The sequence below is a fragment of the Verticillium alfalfae genome, genomic scaffold (assembly GCF_000150825.1).
Source record: "Verticillium alfalfae VaMs.102 supercont1.7 genomic scaffold, whole genome shotgun sequence".
In the NCBI taxonomy this organism is placed as follows: Eukaryota; Fungi; Ascomycota; class Sordariomycetes; order Glomerellales; family Plectosphaerellaceae; genus Verticillium; species Verticillium alfalfae.
In genome coordinates this window covers 518,500-537,737 of record NW_003315032.1, presented here as the reverse complement: position 1 = coordinate 537,737, position 19,238 = coordinate 518,500, and the positions used below count along the sequence as shown (strand labels likewise).

Below are 19,238 nucleotides of genomic sequence, written 5' to 3'. Positions count from 1 at the left end.
GCGTGGCTACCCGCTTGCTCCCTCGTCTCCGAGTTCCAGCCTCACCGTAGGCCACTCCCATCGTCTCCCCCCCGGCCCCAAGTGTTAGTCAGTGCACAACTTGTCAAAGGGCTGCCACGCCATGTCAGCACGCCAGCCCACGTTATCAAAGAGTTCGCCTCAGGGTCCCCTCGTCCGTGGGGCTATATTTGTTCCCCCGAAAAGTATGACCGTGGCAGGAGGACCGAGCATTGCGCCCGGAAAGAGAGAGAAGAAATTATCTTTGCTGCTTGGCACTGAGGCAGCAGGCCTCGAATTCGAGTGGCTTCCGATTGTTCTACGACGGATGGACGGCCTGTCCACCTCATCGTGCGCTGTTCACGTTGAGTGCAAGATGACGTCTGGATCATTTCGATGATGGAGTTCCATGTCGATCTAGATCTCCTTGTCGTGCTCGACTCGCGCAGACTCATGGGAACACGTCTTCGTGATACGTGACACCTTCGTCGTCTCAATGCTCCATCCGGGGCAATTGAAGATCGGGGTATCCCAGCGGTGAGGATGAGACGCCCAGGTTGGGAGCAGTCGTCTGGTTGCATAAATCATCCCCGCACCGCGCCTCGATCTATGCGGCCTGCTGGTTGAGGCCATCCGAGAAATCCGCTGCTGCGTTTCCAGTTGCTGAATGGTCTATCGTGTTGTGGTGGTAACTGAAAAACATCAATGCCCATAGTGTTTTGTCAGCACACCATTCATGTGTCCCTTTGATGCTCAAATTCGGCCCCAGTACACATAATGATCACCGCCTGCCTTGGTATAGAGCTTCGAAATACAGCAAAGTAGATACTAGCTCAGTACATGATCGAGGGCGGGTACGTCTTTGAAACATAGGGTAGGGTAGGTAACATAAAGGCATCTAGATGCACAGTTTGCTATGTCCCTCAATTCAATTGGCGACATGTATTTCCAACCACTCAGCTATCGATTATGCGAAGAACTGTGGCCCAATCTGGGCACTCAAGGGATGGGCCATTGTGGCGTTGCTAGCAACTAATGTGCCAGCCAAAGTCGCAATCGCAATCGCAACCATCAAATCGATCGCGCCTTTCATGACTTGCATCGCAGCTGATGCACCCTCCCCACTCACCCGCCTACTCCCGCACAGTCTCACTGGGCGTGTTCTGCCCACCATAACCCAACCACACACCCAACCACAGAAAACCCGCGCGTCTCAAACCTCTATCGCCCCGAAGATCGACTTCTCAGTCCCCATTGGTGGGACTGTGCAATCGTTAACCTTTTTATCAGACCCAAGTGCCGGCCACCTTGCAGTGATTCCATGAATGTGGCTGCTGAAGAATCTTGGCCAATCTGTCGTTGCGTAGCCGCCGGAGTATGTTTCCGCGTGGGCATCACAGCGCCAACACCTCGACGTCACATTACCCGCCGCACTGGGGATCTTGGGCATATGCATGTCTCGCAGCGAATCGTGCACATTGGGTGTTTTCTGGTTGAACGATCGAGACGCCGCTCTCATTGTATTTAGGTATTTGATGTACACGCAACCACCAACAGCAAGCCTCCGATCTCCCTTCCCATGACTATGGCTCCTGCGCCGGAGGATCGTTGTGTATATAATGTTGATGTCCATAACTATTTCACATGTCCTCGCAGCAGCGGGAACGTTACAGTATGCGAGTCGTGGAGTTGTTCGTCTGCGTTCATTCCCTTCAAAGGATGCCTGTCTTCTTCGTCCTCCGATCGTTCGGTTGAACTGAAACTCTTCCGTTCGATAAATAGCCTCATCCGCAACCATCCGGTCATGGCTGGGTTGGGTTCTCAAGGTCGTCTCTGATATAACGAGCATACTAGCTCATGACTATGCCCTCAGGTGTGATGTTCCTACACCACAGCGAAAGCCTCGGCAGGAAGCTGTGCCTGATAAGAGCAATGAAATCAGCGCTTCGTTCTGGTGACAATGATGTGTGGGGAAACGCTTACCTTCTTCTCATTGAACACGGCCAGTGCGCGATCGAAGTCCCAGGCAGTGTCGTTGAGACACATTTCCGAGTAGACGGGTGTCATTGATGTTTGCTTGCATAGCTCCAGGATCTTCGCTTGACGGAGCTCTTGCTCTTGGGCTGGAACGGGCGGCGGCGCGGCGGCGGAGGTAGCAGCAGCAGCGACGAACACATTTGGCAAGGCATTCCAGGCTCGCAAAGACAACATGTCACTGACAACGCGGATGGGGTTGTTGCCTGGACGCCCAGGACCGAGAACAAAGCTTCGCGAGAAGCTGCGGAGGCCTGGCTGATTGGACGCCTTGTCCATCTCTTCAAACTGCCCATGGACAGAGAGCACCATACCATCTAGAGAAGCACCCGTCTGGCCTGTCGGGTCACCCAGGCCCGGAAGAAGATGGCAATCCATAATGTACTTTGTAGTATCAGCTTTGATGTCGGGGTGCTTTGTAGATGGCAGCTCGTTCCAAGTCTTGAGAATTATCTCGCGACCGCTGAGAAGACGCGATTCTCGCGCGGCAGTGGTCGTGATCCTGGTCAGATTCCTCGACTTAGGAATGTATGCTGACCAGGACATTGGCTGCGGCGCGTCCTTGTCGCGGATTGAGTTCGTATCCACGGCGAGAGAAAATTGGCTGTCGTCGTCGTAGTACTTTGCCAGTAGACCAAGGCGATCTGTGTCGAATCCCACGAAAAACTCCAACAGAAAGCTCTCGCCAATCCCGTTGGCGTCGCGGAAGTCGGGGCCGTGTTGAGGAATAGGGCGTGGTCTCGTAAACTTTTGCAACTCGGCAAGGTGTTCAGGTGTGAATTGCTGTCCGTTGATGTTGGTGAGCTTGGGGAAGAACTTTAGCAACGCTGCTTGGACCTTGAGATCGGCAATGTCGATAGGGTTGTCGGTTATGTAGAGCGTATCCAACTTGCGAAGCCTGCCTTTCCATGGCATGAGACCAGACAGAGTAGCAATTTTGTTACCGCTGAGGTCGAGGTTGAGGAGGTCTGGGAATGTCTCTGCAATGTCCTCGACTTGGGCGACACCGTCGAGGCCATTATTTGCGAGACTGATGCTGTGGATGTTGTCCGTCTTGTCCTTGGGCGTCTTGAAGAGGTCGTCACAGATTTTCATCATGACCTTCACGAGCTTTTCAGCTCGATCCTTGGACTCAAGAACGCCCATCTCAACGAGCTGCTGGTCTTGGTTCAAGGCGTCAAGCTTCAAGAGTTTGTTCTCAGTCAGGTAACGCTGTGACATGATGTTGGTAAGTTTAGACTTGAGGTCCTGTGCTGCTGCTGAGGCTTCGGTGGCTTTAGCGAGAGAGCCGCCCGAGTCGGTGATTTCGAGCTTGGCACCAGCAAACACGAAGCCGTTCACCTTAATAAAAAAATTCAGCGTTCTCCTTGGTGGCGGCGATCTGGACGATGTCATTCACGAGTTTGTGCTACTGATCATTAGCAAGATGCTTCCCCATATAACGGCGTGGGCCGCGAGGGGAGAAATTCGGGCATAAGCAGCCGGTATGGACGAGGGCTGTTGTCTCGTGCGTCGCGGCGAACGTGGCGTTTTGACGAGGTCCAGCTGGACCATTCGGCATCCCTATGTGCTTCCCTTCAGTGTTTCGATATCTCAACATACCTTCAAGACCATGACACCCTTGGTCCTCTGACCAGCGCTCTGCGCCTTGCGCTCTATGAACGAGATGAGGTCTCTGATTCCACCGTCCCTGTTCCTCGAAGCCTTGCTCTCCTTCAACCCCTTGACATCTAGCCAAACGAGTGGACCGGATTGTGCTTTCTTCTTGGTGATCAGATCCGCGCCCTCGCCATCAAGATGGCGGGCGATAGCCTGGTGGTTTCGTGCCGAGCTTTTAGCAGGGGCAGCATTTGTTCGCGCGCCCCGTTGAGGGCGAGCGGTCGATGGTTCGTTCCGGGCAGGTCTGCCAGCACGGCGAGCCGCAGCAGAGTCCATATCAAGATCACCGTCCTGATCAACCCGTCCTGCCCGTCCACGCTTCTGGATACCGCCCCGAGACGGTCCCTTAGGAGCAGAGGCTGGAGCCCGGTTTGACCGAGGGGGCGCCATTGCGAGTGTGGTGAAGTGAAAGTGGTAGGCGCAACGGCGTTTCGGTCAAGAGGCACGAGTCGGCATGCACAGCGGGGTGGAACGTTATTTTTTTTCAGGTTCTTCCTTGAAGCGGCCTTCAGACTTGGCGGCTGTAAGACCAATCTGGCGAGTAATGTATTGGTGCTGCGTGGTTCTTCCGAGGAAGATGCTGGTAATGGATATTCGCTGGAAGACGATTGGAAGGATCAACCGTCAAAGGTCAAGCCGGATCGATGCAAGCAGACAGTCGTCAGTTGGCAATTGCGCCACAGGTTCGTGACGAAATTCGTTTCGCGTGTGAGTACTCGCAGGTTGTTTCGTTTCCTTCGTGGGGTGAGGTGAATAGCCCCTTTGTCCGGACAAAACCAGCGATGTATGTGTGTGTCTTTTGTGTTCACAAGAGTTTCGCGGGTGACGGGATGGTCAAGGTTCTTGAAGAAATCCTGGGCAGGCATGACGCTTTGGGTTTCTGCACATGCTGCTACCTACGTAAGTTACCTTAGGCAGGCTGTGGGGCACGCGACACACCAATCAGAGCCTGAGAAAGCCAAGTGAAAGGAACTGCCTAGAGTAACCCAGTCAGTTTCGATCCCTGGAGGCTGAAGCTGACTCATCGACAATGGGATCTTGGTCATGTGATTCGGAGGCTGTTTCGCGTCGAACATTGGCAGGGGTCGCGTCAAGAGTGGCCACTGTAAAGACGAGCGACGTGAACCATCTGACCATGTGACAGCATGCTGGCCACCCGGAGTCGCTAATGTCCATCTGCACATATAGCCCACTGAAACATATTTTTTACGGTTCACTTACCACCATCACCATCGTTAAGTGTCGGATTCCGCCGCGGAAGGCTCACGGCGCGTGTTCTCATAAGGCGCTCCGATCTGTTTCGCAATGGACTCTGACGACTACGATGACGACATTGCTGATGAGGATCTGGCAGAGGCTTTCAGCCAGAGCGACAGGGCAGTTGGGTCCAGCGCATCTCGAGCAAATTTCAATACAATAAGCTCCTCGAGGTCTTTGTCAGCCACTCACCCTTCAACTATCAACGTAAGCATATACCGTGCTGTTCTCAGCATTCAGTTTGAAATGTTCATACTAAAGCACACGTAGACAGCTCGTGCGCCAGACTACCAGGATGTCATGAAAGCCAGTGAGATGGATGAGCTCCTTGCAGCTGCATTTTCATCATCGCCGGACCTGGACCCGGTCGTCGCGGCACCACCCAGAACACCGCGGCAACCCTTCGGACGGACATCATCGAACGGCTTTCGTCAGACGACCCTCTTCGGTGGCACTGTCAATGACGAAGAAGATGCTGATTCCAGGCCCGTACACCCTGGTTTCGGAAGGGTTTATCGTGCAGACAAGCCTGTCGAAGCTACTCATCACGAACTAAACAACGAAGCTCTCAAGACATGGGTCTATCCCAAGAACCTCGGCGCTGTCCGAGACTATCAGTACAGCATTGTGAAGAATGGACTATTTAACAACACTCTGGTAGCCTTGCCAACTGGTCTTGGGAAGACCTTCATCGCCGCCACGGTCATGCTCAACTTTCACCGCTGGACCAAGACAGCCAAAATTGTTTTCGTCGCGCCGACCAAGCCGCTTGTCGCGCAACAGGTCGATGCCTGCTTCAACATTGTCGGTATATCTCGATCGGAGACTACCATGCTCACGGGTGACGTTACCCCAGCTACTCGCGTTGATGAATGGCAAGCCAAGCGCGTCTTTTTCATGACGCCGCAAACGTTACTCAACGACATCTCTAGAGGCTACGCCGATCCAAAGTCTATTGTACTTTTAGTGGTTGACGAGGCTCATCGCTCGACAGGAGAGTATGCATACGCCAAGGTGGTCAAGCAGATGCGGCGCTTTAACCCCTATTTCAGGGTACTGGCTTTGACAGCCACGCCAGGCTCCAAGGTCGAGACGGTGCAAGAGGTCATTGACAACCTAGGCATATCGCACACCGAGATTCGCACAGAAGACTCCATCGACATTCGCCAGTATGTCCATCAGCGGAATATTGATCAACGCATCATTGACCCATCGTACGAGATGTGCGAGATCAAAGATCTCTTCACGAAAGCCCTGAAGCCGATGATGGACAAATTGACGAAGCAAAACATTTACTACGGCCGAGACCCCATGGCCATCACCACTTTTGGGCTTATGAAGCAAGAACAAGACTGGATGAAGAGCGCGGGGCGGCATGTGCCTCAACCACTTCAGCACATGATGCGGGCCATCTTCGCCATTCTGAAATCGCTGGCACATTCGATCAAGCTTCTCAACTTCCACGGCATCAAACCGTTCTTCGACAATCTCAAAGACTTCAGGAGCGATGTGGAGGAGAAGGGGCAGAAGGGTTCCAAATACAAGAAACAGCTCGTCGCGGACCCCAGCTTTCAGGACATGATGCAAAAAATCGAGGGGTGGCTTCGCATACCCAGCTTTGTCGGCCACCCAAAGCTGGCCGAGTTGGCCGAAACGATGCTGAATCACTTCATGGACGCCAAGGAGGGTTCAGCCACCCGCGCCATTGTCTTTAGCGAATACAGAGACAGCGCCGAGGAGATTGTACGAGCGCTGAGCATCCACAAGCCGCTCATCAAGCCGACCGTCTTCGTCGGCCAAGCCGAGGGAAAGCGGTCAGCTGGCATGAAACAAGCTCAACAGATCGCAACTGTCGAAAAGTTTAGGACGGGCGAGTACAATGTTCTTGTTGCCACGTCCATCGGCGAGGAGGGTCTGGACATTGGCCAAGTCGACTTGATCGTGTGCTATGACGCCTCTTCGTCCCCAATCCGTATGTTGCAGCGGATGGGCCGGACAGGTCGCAAGCGAGAGGGCAACGTCGTCCTACTCCTCATGCGAGGCAAGGAAGAAGAGAGCTTCAGCCGAGCGAGAGAAAACTACGAAGCGATGCAGGCCCTGATTTGCGAGGGTAGTAAGTTCAACTTTCGCCATGATCTATCGGCACGTATCGTTCCGAGGGAGATTCGACCCGAGGTCGACATGCAACAGATCGAGATTCCAATCGAGAACACCCAGAACACAGCACTTCCTGAACCGGGGAGACGAAAGGCGGGGGCCGCGAAGAAGAAGATGCCACCCAAAAAGTTCCACATGCCGGACGGCGTGGAGACGGGTTTCGTCACGGCTTCGCGCGTAGGATTATTGGATGGATCTGTGTCGAAGGGCCTTAAGAAGAAGACGCCGAAGAAGGCTACGCCAGCAGCGCCGTGTGAGCTCGATCGGTTGACAGAAATACCCCCACTAGACTCTGTGCTGCTCAACACGCGCCAGATGGCGGAGCTGGATCGAAATTATCGGACTCTGCCTTTCAACCGGAGCAAGGTAGAGGAGATTGAGGTTGTCGACATCAATGCCCATCCAGCACTCAATCGACGTCTCAGGCCCGTCGGCAAGGTACAACATGGCACGCGGACAAAGAAGTACGTCGAGCTTATGCAGACCTGGACCAAGAAGTACAAAGATCCGGCAAAGAAGTGGCACAAGCCGTATGGAGACCAGGACACTAGTAGATGGGAAGATATCCCGTTCCCGCCATTTGCGCCTGACACCGATGATGAGCGGCCACCAAAAGTCACCAAAAAAAGGCAGTCTGATTTCCTCGGGCTCAACGATGATGGGCCTGATAAAGCACCACGGGCGAAGAAACGCAAGTCAAATGGACCAGCAACAAAGGTTCCCCTTCACATAGTGTCTGATGCGGAAGAAGGAGACGACTCGGAGAATACAGTTTGCGAGGCACCTCAGCGTGGTCGGCCGAAGAAAGCTGCAGCGCCAAAAGCGCGAGGGAGAAAGCCGAAGAAGCGAGCGCCTCAAAAGAGAGGCGGCATCAACAGCGATGAATTGGGTGACGACTGTGACCGAGACAGCGACATGGATGACACGGATGGATCTGATGATGGGGCCGATTTGCTCGATTTTGTGGTCGGGGACGATCATCCCATCTCGAGCCTCAGAGACGTGTCAGATGACCTGCCGTCGAGTGTTACGTCAACTCCAGTTCCAACAAGGACGAAAATGAAGCCCTTTTTCGAGCCCCTGTCCTTGCCAGCTACCCAGGACTCAACAGACGACCTGCCTGACCTTAGCGTAGTGACGGCAAGGACAGGCCTGGCCACCAAGACGACAAGGCTAGGCAAGGCTACGGTTGTTGATGATTCGGACGCGTCTGAGAACATGAATGACTTAAGGAACAAATTTGACGAGGCTGATGACGACGATCTTCAGCCTCGCGGGCAGCCCAGTCGGCACATTCGCCGGCGGACCGTTATTGATGAGAGTGACGAGGACGACTACTAGTGTTAAGACAAGGCGCTGGGGATCATGCGGACTAGGCTGGGGTGTTTTTTTTTAAGCGTGCCGATGCTGGAAAGCTCATGTGTTCAGAAAGATGTATAGATAGATAGATACCCTTGCTGTTCGGCGGACGGACAAGCCCCAGACTTATAGAAATCAGTTCACGTGAGCCGGTGTACGTAGACAATGCATACGGTTGGACTGGTATATGTTTTCTGTGCACGTTGTGTAATTGTGTTCGCATTAGTTGTTAAGCTACACGTCATTATCACGCCCCTGTCTCTCCAACCCAACAAATAACAAAACACATCAAACCAGCCCCCCGTCACCAACAGTCAAGTTGGACTACTGCGAAAGTTAGCCGCCGGCTCATGGCAACAGAACGACAGAAACATTCCGCGGTGATTGGAAAAAGCCACATCAGAAACCCGATTATAAGCACAACTGACCCCACCGCCCCCACCGCCCATCACAACCCCCCAGCCGAGGGCGGCAGACCTACCACGGAGACAATTCGCATGCGACGGTGCCAAATCTCCGCGAGTCTTGCCCATCCCCAAGCCGGGCGAGCGCGACAGCGTCAGCGGGAGCTAAGCCGAGGGACCGTTTGCACTCCACGCGCCGCGCACCCCTCGGTGACCCCATCCCCCGAAGAGGCTGGGAGCGAGGGAGAGACAGCAGCACGAGAGGAGAGCGGCCCGGGGCGTCTCAGACGGCTCTTCCTATGATTTTGAGGGGGTTGATGCGAATCTCATCATGTAGGCCATTGTTTTGTTTTGTTTTCTCCTCCTGTTTGGAAAGGACAGGGGGGGAAAGCAGTAGGGAGAATGAAATCAGATAGAGAAAAAGGGCTTACCTGTTTGGGGGCGGCCAGACGGGGCTCCTCGCTGGCGAAAGGAAGCGAGAAGCCGCTGGCGATGCGAGGTGTGGTTTTCGGTCTTTGGCACGGTTGTGACGGTGACGAGTGTGAAGGGGGAAAAGAGTAGGAAATTGCTGCAACTCAGGTTTTTCTCCCTGATGCAATTGTGGAGTGGAATCTGCCAGCTGGCAGGCGGCCTCATGCAGCTGCCCCTCACAATCCATCCATGCACGTTCATCCATGCAAGGCGAAAACGGACAACCTGTGTCACTCCACGCAAGTCATCTTGGTCGGAAGAAGGCCTATCTAATCCTGTTGTATTGTGCTACCTAAGTTTTTTTTTTGGTGGAATTCTGAGTTTCTGTTCATCCTCCTTACCACGTCAAATCTTAGGTTCGGGGGCTTCCCTTCCCATACGACCTCCGCGAGGCATCGACTCGCCTCTCATCGGTCAGCCAGCCGTGCTCGACCAAAGCGCATGCTCTTCTCAATACCTTTACTGTAACTCATAGCACGGTTTCAATGCACAACAACGCAAGAGGCAGCAGGATGGCACTTTGATGGTGGGTCAAGTGAGAGGGTCTGCATTCTCTGTGGCTTCGTGCCATTACCAGATCCCAAGAGCCATTTCAAGGCACAGCAAATCGACCAAATCCTTCCAAGCTATCGACAAATATCCAGACAGGGGGAAGCAACATGTCCGACGTCCTGTTGCCTGGTTGATTGGCTCGGTCCGACCCTCCCGTCCCCCTTCTCTCGCCATCTTGCCACATTGGGCTATCTCCTCGAGCAACAGGTTTTCTTGAGCTGAGACATCGTCAAAGAAAGAGGTCAAATGGAGAAGAGTGTAAATATACAGCAAGCCAAGGAAACAAAAGCAAAACACTCCTTGTGTGTTTGACGCCATTGTCAAACAAGTCTTCATCGTAACATCATGAGCCAAATCGAAAGTCATCGTATCGGCAATCTCTGGAGAGAACGTAAAAGAAACACGCCATCCCATACCAACCAGTCAGTAAAGTATCGCGACATGACTCTACTGCTGGTGCTGGGGCTGCTGGGAGTAGGTGTGGTAGTCCATGCTGGACCAGTCCATGCCGTTCCCAAAGAAGTCCTGGGAGGCGCCCTGAGACAAGCCGAGGCCGCTGCTGGGCATCTCGCTGCCGAAGAGAGTCTGGAACTGTGCGTCCTTGTCAAGCCCGTTGACGGGGAACAAGGTGAAATCGTCACCACAACCGCCAAAATCATCAAAGCCTTCGTCAACCTCGGCCAACGAGTTGGGCGTGAAGAGCATGGCATTCCCTTGACCTATCGGGGAGATGTGTGGGGCGAGCTGTTCGGGCATCATCTGAGGTTCGCAAGCAGACACTGGGACGTAGTTCTGCATGCCGGCCATCATCTTGTCAGGCCACGCGGGCGTCGGGATCTGGACATGGGCGCCGTAAATATCATCGTTGTTGATGACAAACTCGGGTCCATCCTGGTAGGAGGTGTATGGGTAGGATGTATCGGTAGAAGGGGTGTTGTAGTCAGTGGGAGACACGCCGAGGTCGTTGAAGTCGATACCTTCGAGCGTCATGGGCGGCTGTCCCATGGGTCCGAGGCAGGTGTCAGCAAACTCCTCGGCCGGGACGTAGTGAGGGAAGTCGTCGTGGTTGAAAGTCGGGAAGAGGCTGGTACTCTCCTCGGGCGGCGTAGCAATGCTGTGGCTGCTCGAGGGCGTTGCCATGTTGCCGAGCTGAGGGGTCGGCTGTGCCCGAGCTTTCCAGCAACGCTGGCGCTTCTGCCGCGTTGGTCTTGGTGCGGACGTACTGCCATCCGTGGGCCTTCTCCATGTGCTGCTTGCAGTTGACTCGCGCTTCGACTTGTAAGGGCAAGGCTTGAAACAGGCACTCGTGCATGGGGGGCGCTGAGGAGTGCTTGTCGTTGTGATGGCGGTCCATCTCCTTCTCGGTGGGCCAGCCGTACTCGTGGTACTTGCAGGTCTTGACGGGGCACTTCCAGGGACGAGAATGCGTCTTCTCGTGCTTGGTCAGGTCACAGGGACGCTTGAACTCCTTGTTGCAGCCAGGCTCACGGCATTTCTTGGGAGCGAGCTCCTCCGGCGTAGCGTTCTTCTTCCTGCGAGCCATGGACCGCATGATCTCCTCGTCGTCCGCCAGCTGCTGGCTCAGGGAGCGCTTCAGTCTGGGGAAATCCTTGCCGTCCTCATCCATGTCAACGGGGAGGCCAGTAGCCATGGAGATGGCTTGACCGTCCTTCCTGACGCGGACAAGCTCGGCGGGGCGGCCGTTCTGCGAGATGCCACCGAACAGCTTGACCTCGTCGGTGGGGTCGACGTCCATCTCACGCCCCTCCACTCCGGCTTCCTTGGCAGTGGCAAGTTGTCCGGCGTATTGGCGAATCTGTTCGACGAGATCGATGAAGTATCCGTTAGTGTATGGTCGGTCGGCCGGTCGAATTTGTTCGCGGTCGCTGAGATATTCGACGGTGGCTTGAATGCATCGAATGGACGTCAGGCAGAAATCGAGGTACAAGGCGGCGGTCTTGGCCCTCTCCTTCATCAACGACCGATAAGTATCTCCCCAAATGCTGCGTTGATACAAGAGTTGACTTACCGGTGCCATGAAGATCAAAGTCTTCTCAAGATCCCTGAGGCAGATGATTTCCTTGTCACGAATGCGCCTGGGAATGTCCAGGACGATGGGCTCAAAGTCCTTCAGCTCGGGCTTGGCACGAAGGGGGCGAAGAACGTGTTCGTGAACACGGCTGACCGCCTTGGAGCTCAGACCAGAGACCTTGGTCATGGTGTTGGACGGAGCGGCAGCCGAGCGCGTAATGGCGGATGCCTTGCTGGTCTTGGAGGTGATGCTGGGGGCTTGCTTCTCGACGGAAGAGGCCAGAGAGGTGCCGAGACCGCTGTCCGAAGCGTGCTGCTCCGATGAGCGACGATGTCTTGGGCGCAGGACGCGGCGCTCCCCGCTGGTCTTGGTGTCTTTTGCCATGGCGGGGTCGACAGTAGGGCGGCCGAGGAAGCCGTTTGTGCGAGGCAGGCACTCGTCACGCGAAGGCTTAGAGGCGGGCCTTGGGGTATCATTCAGATTGAGTGATGTCTCGATACCGCTGACGATCATCTCCATGCGGCGGACGTGAGCGCCGACAACGTCTTCAAGGTTGGTCTGCGACCGACCAAGAGCTGGGGGGATGAAGGCGTCGATGGATGAAGAGTCGAGAGAGGTGGGCGAGTGGAAGGTGGCACCCTTGCGCAGGGTCATGTTGGTCTTAAGGCTGGTGAGGCCATTGCTGGAAGCGTCGCCGACGCGGGTCACAGGGGACCGGCGGCGAGGGTTCTGGCACGACATGACGAAAGTGTCGGAAGGGGGGGGTGGATACTGGCGGGCGATGGCCAGCTCTGGTATCACCACCAGGGTTAGTCAAGGGACTGGAAGGGGCTACCGGCGAGTGAGGCGAAGGAAGGTGTCGGGAAGTGAGTCACTGCCTGAGAAGTCTGGGGAACCCACGCGCCGGATGGGTGCGTGCGGTAGTCCTAGACTTGGCAGAGAGGGTAGAGAGTGTATTGGTGGATGAAGGAGTGAGGAACGGGAGAGTTCGGCGAGGGCGGCGACAGACGTGGGGGAATGGGTTGAGGGGCGAGGCAGAGAGGAAGAGGAGGGGAGGAAGAGGAGAAGGGGCGAGCGTCACTCACGGTCGATTCGCAGACGTGATCAAACGGCGAGGCACTCGACAGCAAGAGCGTCGTCGATGTTGATGGACAGCCGGGGAAAGTGCACGATTGGAAGAGAGAGGATGGAGAGAGACGCGAGAAGGCGGATATATGTCGATGCCAAAATGGTGTGCCTGGAGGGCGGGGAGGGGCCAGAGGAGGACTTGCCCAGGAGCAAAGGAGCAACAGCCAGCGACAAGTGGGAAAATGGCGCCCGAAGTTGCGCCTTTGCTACCTAGTTTGCGTTGAGTTGAGTGACGTGCTGGCTGGCGTAAGACGCGCTGGCGAAAAGCGAAGATGCGGATGGAAGTGGGCGGAATAAATGGAGGATATGATGCTTCGCGATGCTCGAGTCGACAAGACAAGGGGGGGCGGGTGCAATCACGGATAAAGATGTTCTTGAGGACGACGTGTCTCTTCACGCTCTTTCAGTTGCTGGGTGATGGTAGCAGAGAAGAAACAAGTTGTCCTGACGGGGTTTGCGGAAGTAGGCGGAGTGAGGAAGAAGCGAGAATCCAGGGACGAACAAGAAGATCTCGGGGTTCAGGTCGAGGGACGTTGGGGGTTGGAATTGGCCAAGGGGGGGGGGAGAGCAGACGAGGTGAGGTCGTTTGCTTAGAAAAGCATCCGGTCGTGGCAGACTGAGGACGCCGGAATTGATGGGAGGGGGGAGGCTGCTGCCTAAACCAGGCCCCACCCAATCCAATCAGATGCAGACCCTGCAGGCCAGGGAGGCGGAGCGTGCTCAGAGGATCAGACACTAATGATCCGCTCGGGGGGGGGACGCTTCAGTGCCCTTGGTGCCGTACATGGTACAGCGAAAGTAGCCTCTGGTAGGGGAGTGGAGGAGCATCAGTCAGCCCATCAAGTGGATGCCTCCTGGATCTTCCTGTTAGTCTGGCCGGCTGTCAACACCGCAGCATCCCTAACAGCGGGCTATCGATGTCATCTGCTGGGCACCGCCCCCAACGGCTGGGTGCAAGCTCCGGCGACGAGTAATGCGCCTCGCTCCTCGAGCCACTGAGCGCCTGTTCCTGGCGACAACGCTTGGCCATCCCTTTACCGACGCTCTTTTTGGGTCAAGTCTCTTTTTTCCTTCGTCCCGTGTCAACCCACTCCCCATTCAATTCATCCGCCATCCGATGTCCTGATGCAGGACATGCGCACGGCGGTGGCCATCAAGAGGAACCGAGAGACACAGGGACAGAGCATAAATCCATCTGTTTCGGCGGCGGCCAGCTACGAAGGAACCACCACGTCCTCGTCATGCTCACACGAAACATGCAACACCAGAACGCCAGGAGAATGGTCCAGATGTGCACCATTCGACAGCGGTGACATTGAACCTATCACCGACGCCCGCTTCCACCGGGCCCACGGTCCAATCCACAGAACCAAATGACCCCTGCCTAGGTACTCCGACGGAGGCCAACGGTCAGCCCTGCCAACAAACCATCCCCAAGTCGCCTGCCCCTGGAGCATTCGCTTGACATACACTGCCTTCGAAGTCAGCTCATTCTCGACCTGTTATTCGGTCCCTCGAGTCCTGCAGTCCTAGAGTCCTGCGGTCCTGCATGGCCGCGCCCTCGTTCTGCAAGTTTCGCCGGCTGGCCAGTCTCCGACGAAGCTGTCCATGGTTGCTGGCGACTAGGCGAGATTGAATCGTTGGGCGAATACGCTCTGGTTATTCGTCACAATCCCCCATCACTCACCCATGCGCCACCGCAGGTTCAACACCCACCACAGGAGAACATACATGCACACTATTGCTCCACGTTCCTCATCCTAGTCTGAGGCCAAACTGGCCGGATGACACCGTCCTCTCCAACCCTGCGGGGGGCGAGGCCACCCCTCCAAAACAAGGACTGGAGCTCCCATGCAGGTTCATGTTGGTATTGATTTGCTTGCTTGCCAATTTTTCTCGTCTGTCACCCAGTCGCGGCACTCAACAGTCCCGCTGGGTGGGGCCCGATCTTGCACAGAACGCCCAGGGCCACACTGCTGTCCGCGGCATCACCTCGATGAGACATGGTGTTTTTGCTGGCCACCAAATATGAGTTGCTGGTTCACTTGCTGATGCAGTTTCTACTGGTTGATTGTGAGGTTGTGAGGTTGTCCTACCCCCCACTCGCACGCTGGTGCGCTCCACGCATAGGGCTGCCAAGACTATGGAGATACGTGGAAGACCTAGGAACTATGGACCAGGGTTTGGGGCCAGCTGCTCGTCACCTGCCAAGTCGCTGCGTGAGAGGATCATACTGAAGAAGTCTTACCCATGTTGATCGATGTATGGTTCACAGGTTGACAGAGCAAGTTCGAGGAGGGTCTACAAAGCCCCCAAAGGCCAGTGAACGAAAACGACAGACGACACGTATGCGCCTGCACTCCGTCTTGCTTTGTTTGCTTTCTCTTCAGCTGGGCTCATCAACCCCTGTCAGCCCTACGACCACCTTGTGACGAATCAACTCGGCGGAAATCGGGCAGCCTGCCAGGAACTCCGCTCGCCGTCGATCAGGCCAAATCGCTCGGTCGCCAAACAAAACGCCTCGCAGCGATAGCAAGCGTAAATGCTGCAGTAGTGTAACCCCAAGGCACCGACATTTTTACTGACCTTGGCGGACACGTATGTCCCTACGCGGTCTGCGCCAAATTGACCCCCGTCACATCAGTAGATCACCTGGCCCCTCCACATCCGTCACCGAGTCCGAACCATGCCGATACGACCGGGCCTCCCAACCGGTGCTGGCCCTCAACTCGTAAACAGTTCGCTGTGCTTTAATCCATGTTCAATCGTACAGATCACAGCGCTATCCATGACGTTCTCCTGACCGTCATGTCCTGCTTATGCGGTACAAATGTCCTCTGGTCCGGCCCAACGAAGACCGGCGAGAAAGGTTCATCCGCTGAAGAGAGCAACCGCCCCCACTCTCCTGGACCCATTCAGGTTTCCGGGCCAGCTTTCATCCACAGGAGCTCTACCTCATCCAGGAACCGGGACAGAGTCATCCCCGGCTCCATCCCGATATCTCCCTGTAGTGTCTGCATTTGGCTATTGATGTGCATTCTTCCAGGGTCTTGTGGTCGCCTCCTGTGCGCGTGCTATGGTATCGCCCCGGGCCTGGAGCTTCGGCGGCCTAGTCTGCGTGTGTTGATCCGTCTGGCCATATGTCGGCCTGTCTAGTATTGGCTGTATGCTTGCGCGCGATGTTCGATTCCGGCCAGGTTGACGACTTTTCTCCGTCAGACTCGCGAAAACCAGCACTTGGTTCGTCGGGTGCGTTTAGCTCAAGCGATTTCGCAGTCGGCGATTTCTGGTTGTGCGGTAAGTGGCCGGTCGAATAACTACTTTGAGAGCCATCAACGGGCGATGATCGGCTGGACAGCGTCTGGCTAGACCAGATGGCCGCCGCTGGCGAGCAATTCCGGATCGTCAACGTCGTCCTGGTCAACTCCAGGGACTCAAACAAGCTGTCCGTGCCTGGTTGAGCAAATAGCCACCCCGAGAGCATGAGGCTTGACCTACCATGTTCTGTGGTCAACAACCTGCTCCTTGAGAAGCATTTCCGAGTCTGATTCTCCAGCACCAATTGTCTCTTCTGAGCTGTGGCGGTTTCCGACATTATCCACGAGTGCAGTCCAGCACTTGGAGCACTTTGCATCCCACACTTCGTAGTCAATCTGAGGCAGGTTGCCGCATATCAAGTATCGCACCTTGGACAAAAGAAGGTAGCGGATCATGTTAGTCTTCGTCTTGAAGTCGGCGCATTCATACAGCCAACATTCGTGATGCTTGCATCTGCGAAAAATGTAGGTTCGTCTCAGGCACATTTTTCAGCTGTTGTTCAGACTGAAGCGAATGAGGAGACAACCTCAGCCATGTATCATGACAGGATCGTAAATATTTGAGTGATTTTCTGACTGGTTCATAGGCGGCAGCAACGTGTCAGAACCAATTTCTCTTGATTTCTGATCCAGCTTCTTCTGCAGACAGATTGAACATGGCCAGAGAAAGACAACAACAATGACCCATGTTGTCTTTGTTCGTTCCGGAGAAGAGGCTGCTGCTACATGCATACCACTCTGGCCTGCAAGGGGTCAAAGAAAGTCCATAATCTTAGGCTTTTGAACAAGATATCCAGACACTCACTGAAATGATGCATCTCAGGTGTCTGTTTGGCTTAACGGTAGGTCTTGAACTGTCTGTTCTACGCCTGACATGTCAAGTGTGCCACGCGCAGGATGAGAGGTCTTGCAGACGGACACATCCGCACTGCCCCCTCTCCCTGGAAACGGTCAGGTGTTGTTAGGCTGGTGAGATGGCCAACCGATAGCCCATCACGTTTTATCAGATGAACGCACCAAGGACAGCCTAGACAGCCTCTGGTACTCACAAGAACTCTCCAGAACGTCTCGCAAGTGATAGTTTCGGTTCCCAAGACACGACTTGTATGCTGCAGTCCTGTCGTGACTACGACTGCTGTGTCAAACATCTCCCCTATGTCTATCCACGTGTAAGAGCATGTTTGTTCACCCATCATTCCATATCAGGAACCCCTTTGTGGACAACGAGACTGACCTGACCAAGTCCCAACACTGAGACGAACCAACGGTTCGATGGCGCCCTTCGTCGTGAACATGGGAATTGAAAGACGCCTCTCGCCATGTCGATAAGTGCAGAACGATCGCTCTGCGATGCGGGGCAAGTGCAGTCCAACCATCTACACGACTCTGAACAATCCCAGCCACTTCATTGCACACCGTCAGAGACGAGACAGAATGCCGTTACCCTGGATCTCCTCGAAGCGCGCGGCGCCGCTCCAAAACAACAGGTTCTCTCCACAGCCCAGACCGACCCCGAATGCCACTGTCGATGGCATAACCAGCACTATAGCTGCCTCTCCATTCGATGCATACTACACACATGGCTTGAGAGAAGCACCGACCTGCCTTGAAAGTCGCAGCCCAGAGACACTCGTCACGACCCCGACTGACCCTGTGGGCCACTTTGTGCGCAGTCCACGAACACAGGGGGAAGACGAGGTCCTGCGATGGCTGGCGTCTCCTGGACAGGAGACGCTGTCCCGGGTCCTCGCAGCCAGGGACGCAGCACGAGTAGAGGCGCTCTCTCGACCTGCCACGCCGCTGGAAAAGCCATCGCCTGCGCTGCCAAGGCTGCGGTTCGAGCCGCTGAGGGACATGCTCGCTGGCACGGAGCTGGAAGTGTCCCTCGCAGCCGACCTGATCTTACCACCAGCTGCAGGTATGGGTGTTGCCGAAGAGGCAAGCTTACGGAGTCGGGCCTCCATATCAGTAGATGCTGATGAAGACATGCGGCGCTCGAAGCCGAGACGGAGGCGAATGGGGATATCGCACCTGTATCCCGAGCTGTGCGGCAACTCTCTTGAGAACAAATTGTCTGCCACCAGTATGTTGTCCAGGTTTGCAACCCTTTACCGAGAGCCGGTGTACGACTTTGGCGATGATGAACCGGCAGAAGAGGATGACTACTTCTATGGAGACATGGCCTCCAGGGATGTGGACAGTCATGAGTGGAACGGCGAACATGATTCCTATTCACCTAGCCTTCGCTGTATTATCTCGAATGGGACCATCGTTGGCGATGACGCTGGTGACGGCCAGGTACTCCCGCTAGCATCCGCTCTGGTCACGCGTGCCAACGTTGTCGAAATCACACATGGCGTTCCGAGGCTCGTTCGCCAGAATGCGACCCTAGGACAGGAGATTCCCGTGACAGCGGGCCATCCCGCTCGAGGCCGAGTCGTTTGCGTTGAGAATCGCAAGGTAGGCCCCGAGAGTGATGGCGAGCTACGGGTCAAGACTGACGAGCGTGAGCGCAGCGACAGAGAGCACCGAGATGTGGAACGTGAACATGACATGACGCGCAGCGACAGCTGGTGGTTTGACAAGGAGAATACAATGGCAGTGCCCGCCGAGGGTGTCTCGAATGTGATCATCATGGCGATGCCTCCTACACCACTGGGACAGTCGGCCTGGGACTCTTCTTCATCCGATGACGATTCTGATGGCAGTACCTGGATCGAAGATGCAGCAAAGACTCACACAGAAGACAGCGGCGTCAAACGCCTGGCGTGAAGCCGAGGGGTACACCAAGCAGGGGCATTTCATCACCGTCTCTCCGCGCACATCGCAGCACGAAAGACAAAACCTCAGTATCCTACCCAAAGCCAGAAT

At 55.2% G+C, this 19,238-nt stretch overlaps 5 protein-coding genes across 5 annotated transcripts; 2 read left to right on the top strand and 3 right to left on the bottom strand.

The window, feature by feature from the left end:
- Positions 1-1,881: 1,881 nt before the first annotated feature.
- Positions 1,882-4,080, bottom strand: VDBG_05995 (mRNA export factor mex67; the record flags this gene model as incomplete). The annotated part of the gene is made up of 4 exons (XM_003003507.1): positions 1,882-1,917; positions 1,981-3,372; positions 3,475-3,594; positions 3,634-4,080. The coding sequence occupies 4 exons, from the start codon at positions 4,078-4,080 to the stop codon at positions 1,882-1,884; spliced, it is 1,995 nt and encodes a 664-aa protein (XP_003003553.1).
- A 915-nt stretch (positions 4,081-4,995) lies between these two features.
- Positions 4,996-8,445, top strand: VDBG_05994 (helicase C-terminal domain-containing protein; the record flags this gene model as incomplete). Its single annotated transcript, XM_003003506.1, has 2 exons — positions 4,996-5,154; positions 5,218-8,445. The coding sequence occupies 2 exons, from the start codon at positions 4,996-4,998 to the stop codon at positions 8,443-8,445; spliced, it is 3,387 nt and encodes a 1,128-aa protein (XP_003003552.1).
- A 1,892-nt stretch (positions 8,446-10,337) lies between these two features.
- VDBG_05993 (zinc finger transcription factor ace1) lies at positions 10,338-10,595 on the bottom strand (the record flags this gene model as incomplete). Its single annotated transcript, XM_003003505.1, has 1 exon — positions 10,338-10,595. The coding sequence occupies one exon, from the start codon at positions 10,593-10,595 to the stop codon at positions 10,338-10,340; it is 258 nt and encodes an 85-aa protein (XP_003003551.1).
- Positions 10,596-10,911: 316 nt separating this feature from the next.
- VDBG_05992 (zinc finger transcription factor ace1) lies at positions 10,912-12,663 on the bottom strand (the record flags this gene model as incomplete). Its single annotated transcript, XM_003003504.1, has 1 exon — positions 10,912-12,663. The coding sequence occupies one exon, from the start codon at positions 12,661-12,663 to the stop codon at positions 10,912-10,914; it is 1,752 nt and encodes a 583-aa protein (XP_003003550.1).
- Positions 12,664-17,801: 5,138 nt separating this feature from the next.
- Positions 17,802-19,139, top strand: VDBG_05991 (predicted protein; the record flags this gene model as incomplete). The annotated part of the gene is made up of 1 exon (XM_003003503.1): positions 17,802-19,139. The coding sequence occupies one exon, from the start codon at positions 17,802-17,804 to the stop codon at positions 19,137-19,139; it is 1,338 nt and encodes a 445-aa protein (XP_003003549.1).
- Between the last annotated feature and the right edge of the window lie 99 nt (positions 19,140-19,238).